General features: G+C 46.1%; 1 protein-coding gene across 1 annotated transcript; it reads right to left on the bottom strand.

The window, feature by feature from the left end:
• Positions 1-241: 241 nt before the first annotated feature.
• On the bottom strand, positions 242-4,927 carry LOC147467663 (uncharacterized). The gene has a single exon (XM_086530740.1). The coding sequence runs from the start codon at positions 2,638-2,640 to the stop codon at positions 709-711; it is 1,932 nt and encodes a 643-aa protein (XP_086386866.1). The 5' UTR covers positions 2,641-4,927; the 3' UTR covers positions 242-708.
• Between the last annotated feature and the right edge of the window lie 4,166 nt (positions 4,928-9,093).

The following is a 9,093-nucleotide window of genomic DNA, read 5'->3' as shown; positions in this document are numbered from 1 at the left end:
CAATCTCCTCATCCATGGCTTTCTTCCATTGATGTCCCTCTGGAAATGCTATAGCTTCTTGGTAGGTGACTGGTATTGGATCATGTGACATTCGATAGCAGTGATGTATAAAGCTAGTATGTGTCACACTGGAGATACTGTCGTCCTGATCATCTGTAACATAGTCATCTAACCTCGAGGGTTTCTTTCTTTCTCTGGATGGGTATCTTCTTTCTGTATCTTCATCCACTGGTATTCCTTCTTGGTCTTTAGCTGGACACTTCCTGTCCCCATCAGCGTCAGCTGGCGTCTCATCTTGGGCCGCTTGAAGTGGTTTTTGCTGGAGCCTCGTCTCCACCAAAATGTAGTCGTCACTCAAACTTTGCTCGGCACTTGAGGATTCTGTCTTACAAGATGAGTTATCCACAAATTTGACTATTCTTACCTTTCTTATAGTCTGAGTATCAGGAAAGTATATCAAGTAGGCTGGACTTTGATCATCATAGCCCACAAATACTCCCTCCTTACTCCTTGGATCTAGTTTCTTACTCTCTTGTTCATATGCAAAACATCTTGTTCCAAAGATATTCATTTTGCTTATGTTTGGCCGTCTTTCAGTAAGCATTTCTACTGGGGTCTTTTGAGTCCTGGAGTTATAGCACCTATTCCTGATGTAACAGGCAGTCTTCACAGCATAACTCCACATATCCTTAGGTAATTTTGACTCAATCAGCAAACAGCGGGCCATGTCAAATATTGACCTGTGTGATCTCTCAACTGTGCCATTCTGATGTGGTGAATAAGGTGCAGAGAACTCTTGTTTAATCTTGTTCTCTGTAAGAGTGTTCTGAACTCCTTGTTCGTAAACTCTGTTCCGTGGTCACATCTTAGGCGTTTAATTTTCCCATATGGTGCTGTTTCTACAAGGTATCTCTTCATAGCTGTCACAGTATCACTCTTACTTTTAATTAGGTAAATTCTAAGAGCTCCGGAGTAGTCATTAATAAATGAGATGCTGTACCTGTAACCTCCTCGTGCTGGTGGGTTTACAGGACCAACTACATCACAGTGGACTAATTCTAAAGGCTGTTGGGCCTTTTTGTCTGGTTCTTTACTCCTATACTGTGTCATCTTACCTAGTGTGCATGTGGTGCAGTTGAACTTATCTTTCCTAGTTATATGCATTCCGTCAACAGTTGCTTCAAGTTTTTGTACATCAGCCACATTGCAATGCCCTAGGATTTTATGCCATTCCTCTAGGGTGTGCTTGGCTTCCCCTACATGGACTTTGTTAAACTTATCCATCTGAGAACCAGTGTGTGGCTTACCTCTACGTAGATAGAACAACTTGTTTTTCTCCACAATGTCGAATATCGTGCCATCCTTGGTAGTTAGAGTACTGCCTTCGGGTGAGAAAGTAACAGTATGTCCACTCTTGACAGCCTTCCAAACTGACATGATATCTTGTTTGAATCCTGGTATGTATAATGCATCTTTTAGTAGAATACTTCGTGAGTTGCCGTCTTGATCCTGAATGAAGTCTTTCACATCACCGACTCCTTTCACTGTTCCTTGTTGTCTTTGGCCATCTGCCAGCTCTATGTAATGGTTTTGTGCATCGAAGGATTCTTGAAGTCTCACAAACTTTGGTTCAGTTTTCTCAATATGTGAAGTGCAGCCACTGTCAATCATTAAGAAGCTTTCTTCTTCTAAGTTAGCTACATTCTGTTTTCTACAATCATACAGCTCATTGTTGCTCTCCTTAACAGTATGAAACCTTGATGAGTGTGTTACATGAAAAGAAAACTCTTGATTTTGTTCTTCACTTGTGTCATTTGCTGAGTTTACTGAATTACTACTCTTCTTAGGATTCTTCACTCTACATTCACTGTTACTGTGAGTTCTAGATTTATGAAAGTTACACCACTTTCTAGTATTTGGAGGATTGTTAACTCTCTGGAACTTACCTCCTTTCCTGCATTTTGATGCAAAATGGCCTGGTTCACTACACTTGAAACATTTCTTCTGTTTCACTGTGTTGCTGTTGTTGACATTCATGATACTCTCTGTGCTAGAGGTATCCTTCAGACGATCCTCTTGACTTAACAATGCTATCTTTAATTCACTGTACTGGTATGGAGGATTACGCTGGCTAGCTACATCAACAAAATTTTCGCACTTCTTTGGAAGTCCATCCAGTGTTCGTACTACTATAAGACCATCAGAAATGTGTTCATCTATTTCCCTGAGAGCAGCTACTGTCTCATCTATAGACGTAAGATATGCTGTAACACTGTCATCATCCATCCTTTTGTTTATGAATGATCTCCATAGAGCAAACAATCTGTGTTGTGTTTCTCTTAGGTAGTGTTTTCGTAGCAATGTCAATGCTTTCACTCCATCTCCCCTCGCTTCACGCTTTATCATGCCAAGTGACGTTCTGTCAAGACAACCTGTTAAGTGAGCATAGATTGTTTCCTTGGCCTCTTCCAAATCATAATCATTTGGGCGTTTGCTTGCATACTTATCAAAAGCAAGATGTAGTTTCAGAACTCGGAGAGCCCCTGTGAAGTTTTCTTCCCACAAATCATAATTATCTGCATTACCATCAAATTCCTTAAATCTGGGCCCATAACCTGTTGAGGTGGTGGAAGATGTCATCTTCTATGCGTGAAATAAGGAAGTTTGGCTTGTCAATGTACAGATAATTGATGTGGGGATCAGAGAAACACAGCTACTGCGTATAAGCGTGTAATCGGGGAGAAGTCCGTGGAGAGAAGAGGGTTGTTTACATTACACTTTGTAAATATTGCCGTAGGGTGGCGCATATAAAAGAAAACATTAATTTCGGGGGTAACTAAATTAAACATGAGGTATTCTTCTGAGGTATAAACAGTAGATATAAAATTATATGCATTCTTATTCTATCATAATCTTTAATTATTCTAACAGTGATAGCTTAGTAACATGAGTTAGGATCCATCATCATTACAATCATAATTATAAAGCGCATTGTTATTTGTTGTAATTGTTGTTATCAATCTTTCATTATCACTATCTTTCCATTGTTATCATCGTTATTTGTTACACATAAAAGGTGATATCCAGACAGAAATAAAATATTCATAAATTATACTATTAGTCTTATATTTTGAAAGCAACGACGAGTTTTTCCTCCGTGGTGGTCAAACGAAGAACATTCCAGCTTTTGAGCACTGCTCTGCGTTCTCTCCATCTCAAGAAGGACATTAATTCTTTTAGGAGCCTTTATGAAAGGTATTATATAAATTACCATACATATATCAAACAGCGACAAACGGCCGCATTGTACGAGTACGAGACAAGCTATCAATTGAAAGGGAAGTCGGTCAAGCATGAAACGAAAACACGCGCTAATACAAGAAGGTATTGAGCAGTTGGAATATCTGATAAGTCTTAGTATGAAGAATAAGAGTTGTAACTTGGCATTAAATATATGAATGGAGGTTGAATCGACCTGTGCTCTCGCTCTCTCATTGTTGGTGTGCCTCTTTTGATTGTTGAGAGCAGGAACTAACAGCTTAAAGTTTTACTTAGTTTATTGGGGTTATGGACTTACAAAGCATGTAGCAGTGCCTAAGGAGCAAGGCAGCACTTGGATGTGTGGAGGCTGGGACGCAGGTAGGGTGCCATGGTCCTGAGGGCGTCGGGACATCAGCCGGAGGCGAGGGTGAAGTACACTCTCTAATAGAGAGGGTAAGGCGCCTCGGTCCTGACCCGGAGACGACAGGCCAGAAGGGAGACCCCTCTCCTACCGGCGAGACGAGCGGACTAAGGTGAAGGCGAAGGCGAGAGGTCAGATGGAGATATAGCCTGGCTTCATGTCGGCCTGGGTTTTTCCTCCTGTAATAGAATCGCTACCGCATGGTGATCACGTGACCGGGTTACTACCACTGACTGATAGATTGATTGATCAACTGATATAGTCATTGATTTTCTAACTAACAGATAACTGATATAGTAAATTTACAGGTTGACTTCATTTTTCGCAGTAGTATGAACCAAATCTAAATTTAAGATGGTTCATTTGGTAAAGTTCAGACAGTTTCTCCTACCCAAAGCTTGCTTAGGATAGTTTTGTAAGATAGATTCTCATGATTCTATTCCTGAGACATAATATAGCTACATTGTACAGCAAATGTTGATATAAATATGCCAAGTGTAAGAGTAAGCGGAGCAGCTGGTTCGCCTGGGTTATGGCGAGCCTGGCTGTGTCAGCTAATGCTGATTGGTGATTCTGTCTGGAAAGTGCCTCTCAGCTTGGTCCTCATCCACCGTGGTGGCCAGCCACATGGCTGTCAGGCCGATTTCTACCATTGCACTAACCTGACTGATATATCAAGTGTTGTAATCATGCTAAATTCGAGCATTAAATAAAACAAAATTAAAATAAAAAACAATGGATGAGACGGACGGAGGAACGGAGGGAAAGACGGATGAAAGGACGGATGAATGGACGAACGGACGGATGAAAGGACGGACGAACGGACGGATGAATGGACGGACGGACGGATGAAAGGAAGGAGGAATGGACAGACGGACGGATGAAAGGAAGGAGGGATGGACAGACGGACGGATGAAAGGAAGGAGGAATGGACAGACGGACAGATGAAAGGAAGGAGGAATGGACAGACGGACAGATGAAAGGAAGAAGGAATGGACGGACGGACGGATGAAAGGAAGGAGGAATGGACGGACGGACGGATGAAAGGAAGGAGGAATGGACAGACGGACGGATGAAAGGAAGGAGAAATGGACAGACGGACGGATGGAAGGAAGGAGGAATGGACAGACGGACGGATGAAAGGAAGGAGGAATGGACAGACGGACAGATGAAAGGAAGAAGGAATGGACAGACGGACGGATGAAAGGACGGAGGAATGGACAGACGGACAGATGAAAGGAAGGATGAATGGACAGACGGACGGATGAAAGGACGGAGGAATGGACAGACGGACGGATGAAAGGAAAGAGGAATGGACAGACGGACGGATGTAAGGAAGGAGGAATGGACAGACGGACAGATGAAAGGAAGGAGGAATGGACAGACGGACGGATGTAAGGAAGGAGGAATGGACAGACGGACGGATGAAAGGAAAGAGGAATGGACAGACGGACGGATGAGAGAAAGGAGGAATGGACAGACGGACGGATGAAAGAAAGGAGAAATGGACAGACGGACGGATGAAAGGAGGAATGGACAGACGGACGGATGAGAGGAGGAATGGACAGACGGACGGATGTAAGGAAGGAGGAATGGACAGACGGACGGATGAAAGGAAGGAGGAATGGACGGACGGACGGATGAAAGGAAGGAGGAATGGACAGACGGACGGATGAAAGGAAGGAGGAATGGACAGACGGACGGATGAAAGGAAGGAGGAATGGACGGACGGACGGATGAAAGGAAGGAGGAATGGACAGACGGACGGATGAAAGGAAGGAGGAATGGACAGACGGACGGATGAAAGGAAGGAGGAATGGACAGACGGACGGATGAAAGGAAGGAGGAATGGACGGACGGACGGATGAAAGGAAGGAGGAATGGACAGACGGACGGATGAAAGGAAGGAGGAATGGACAGACGGACGGATGAAAGGAAGGAGGAATAGACAGACGGACGGATGAAAGGAGAAATGGACAGACGGACGGATGAAAGGAAGGAGAAATGGACAGACGGACGGATGAAAGGACGGAGGAATGGAAAGACGGACGGATGAAAGGAAGGAGAAATGGACAGACGGACGGATGAAAGGTAAAGGAATGGACGGACGGACGGAGGAATGGACAGACGGACGGATGAAAGGACGGAGAAATGGACAGACGGAAGGATGTAAGGAAGGAGGAATGGACAGACGGACGGATGAAAGGAAAGAGGAATGGACAGACGGACGGATGAGAGGAAGGAGGAATGGACAGACGGACGGATGAAAGGAAGGAGAAATGGACAGACGGACGGATGAAAGGAAGGAGGAATGGACAGACGGACGGATGAAAGGAAGGAGGAATGGACGGACGGACGGATGAAAGGAAGGAGGAATGGACAGACGGACGGATGAAAGGAAGGAGGAATGGACGGACGGACGGATGAAAGGAAGGAGGAATGGACAGACGGACAGATGAAAGGAAGGAGGAATGGACAGACGGACGGATGAAAGGAAGGAGGAATGGACAGACGGACGGATGAAAGGAAAAAGGAATGGACAGACGGACGGATGAAAGGAAGGAGGAATGGACAGACGGACGGATGAAAGGAAGAAGGAATGGACAGACGGACGGATGAAAGGAAGAAGGAATGGACGGACGGACGGATGAAAGGACGGAGGAATGGACAGACGGACGGATGAAAGGAAGGAGAAATGGACAGACGGACGGATGAAAGGAAGGAGGAATGGAAAGACGGACGGATGAAAGGAAGGAGGAATGGACAGACGGACGGATGAAAGGAAGGGAGAACAGACGGATGAAAGGAAGGAGGAATGGACAGACGGACGGATGAAAGGAAGGAGGAATGGACAGACGGACGGATGAAAGGAAGGAGGAATGGACAGACGGACGGATGAAAGGAAGGAGGAATGGACAGACGGACGGATGAAAGGAAGGAGGAATGGACAGACGGACGGATGAAAGGAAGGAGGAATGGACAGACGGACGGAGGAATGGACAGACGGACGGATGAAAGGAAGGAGGAATGGAAGGACGGACGGATGAAAGGACGGAGGAATGGACAGACGGACGGATGAAAGGAAGGAGGAATGGACAGACGGACGGATGAAAGGAAGGAGGAATGGACAGACAGACGGATGAAAGGACGGAGGAATGGACAGACGGACGGATGAAAGGAAGGAGGAATGGACAGACGGACGGATGAAAGGAAGGAGGAATGGACAGACGGACGGATGAAAGGAAGGAGGAATGGACAGACGGACGGATGAAAGGAAGGAGGAATGGACAGACGGACGGATGAAAGGAAGGAGAAATGGACAGACGGACAGATGAAAGGAAAGAGGAATGGACGGACGGACGGATGAAAGGAAGGAGGAATAGACAGACGGACGGATGAAAGGAAGGAGGAATGGACGGACGGACGGATGAAAGGAGGAATGGACAGACGGACGGATGAAAGGAAGGAGGAATGGACAGACGGACGGATGAAAGGAAGGAGGAATGGACAGACGGACGGATGAAAGGAAGGAGGAATGGACAGACGGACGGATGAAAGGAAGGAGGAATGGACAGACGGACGGATGAAAGGAAGGAGGAATGGACAGACGGACGGATGAAAGGAAAAAGAAAAGGACAGTTGGACGGATGAAAGGAAGGAATGGACAGACGGACGGATGAAAGGAAGGAGAAAAGGACAGACAGACGGATGAAAGGAAGGAATGGACAGACGGACGGATGAAAGGAAGGAGGAATGGACAGACGGACGGATGAAAGGAAGGAGGAATGGACAGACGGACGGATGAAAGGAAGGAGGAATGGACAGACGGACGGATGAAAGGAAGGAGGAATGGACAGACGGACGGATGAAAGGAAGGAGGAATGGACAGACGGACGGATGAAAGGAAGGAGGAATGGACGGACGGATGAAAGGGAAGGAGGAATGGACAGACGGAAGGAAGGAAGGACGGACGGACGGACGGAAGAAAGGAAAGGACAGACGGACGGATGAAAGGAAGGAGGAATGGACAGACGGACGGATGAAAGGAAGGAGGAATGGACAGACGGACGGATGAAAGGAAGGAGGAATGGACAGACGGACGGATGAAAGGAAGGAGGAATGGACAGACGGACGGATGAAAGGAGGAATGGACAGACAGACGGATGAAAGGAAGGAGGAATGGACAGACGGACGGATGAAAGGAAGGAGGAATGGACAGACGGACGGATGAAAGGAAGGAGAAATGGACAGACGGACGGATGAAAGGAAGGAGGAATGGACAGACGGACGGATGAAAGGAAGGAGGAATGGACAGACGGACGGATGAAAGGAAGGAGAAAAGGACAGATGGACGGATGAAAGGAAGGAATGGACAGACGGACGGATGAAAGGAAGGAGGAATGGTAAGACGGACGGATGAAAGGAAGGAGGAATGGACAGACGGACGGATGAAAGGAAGGAGGAATGGACAGACGGACGGATGAAAGGAAGGAGGAATGGACAGACGGACGGATGAAAGGAAGGAGGAATGGACAGACGGACGGATGAAAGGAAGGAGAAATGGACAGACGGACGGATGAAAAGAAGGAGGAATGGACAGACGGACGGATGAAAGGAAGGAGGAATGGACAGACGGACGGATGAAAGGAAGGAGGAATGGACAGACGGACGGATGAAAGGAAGGAGGAATGGACAGACGGACGGATGAAGGAAGGAGGAATGGACAGACGGACGGATGAAAGGAAGGAGGAATGGACAGACGGACGGATGAAAGGAAGGAGGAATGGACAGACGGACGGATGAAAGGAAGGAGGAATGGACGGACGGACGGATGAAAGGAATAAGAAATGGACAGAATGACGGATGAAAGGAAGGAGGAATGGACAGACGGACGGGTGAAAGGAAGGAGGAATGGACGGACGGACGGATGAAAGGAAGGAGGAATGGACAGACGGACGGATGAAAGGACAGACGGGCATTTTAATCATTTCTTCAAGGTATTGCATATTTCGCAATAATTAAGGGAAATGGTAGAGGGCGCTGCAGTTTGCTGATTATTTTCTGTGTTTTTTCGCAAAACACTGCGATTTTAGCCAGAGTAGCGTAATTCTATCACTCTCTAGGCATTTTCATCATTTCTTCTTTTTTTTTTTCTCGCAATAATTAAGGGAAATGCAAGAGGGCGCTGCATTTTGCTGATATTCGCATTATTTCCTGTTATTTAAGTCATTTGCATCATTGAGCCTATTGCTCTGCAAGGTATTGCATATTTCGCAATAATTAAGGGACATGGTAGAGGGCGCTGCAGTTTGCTGATTATTTCCTGTGTTTTTTCGCAAAACACTGCGATTTTAGCCAGAGTAGCGTAATTCTATCACTCTCTAGGCATTTTCATCATTTCTTCTTCTTTT

The sequence above is a fragment of the Penaeus japonicus genome, unplaced genomic scaffold (genome assembly GCF_977035675.1).
Source record: "Penaeus japonicus unplaced genomic scaffold, GWHDUDI00000001_assembly GWHDUDI00000034, whole genome shotgun sequence".
Lineage (NCBI taxonomy): Eukaryota > Metazoa > Arthropoda > Malacostraca > Decapoda > Penaeidae > Penaeus > Penaeus japonicus.
The sequence above is the reverse complement of the archived record's forward strand: the minus strand, read 5'-3'. Positions and strand labels throughout refer to the sequence as shown.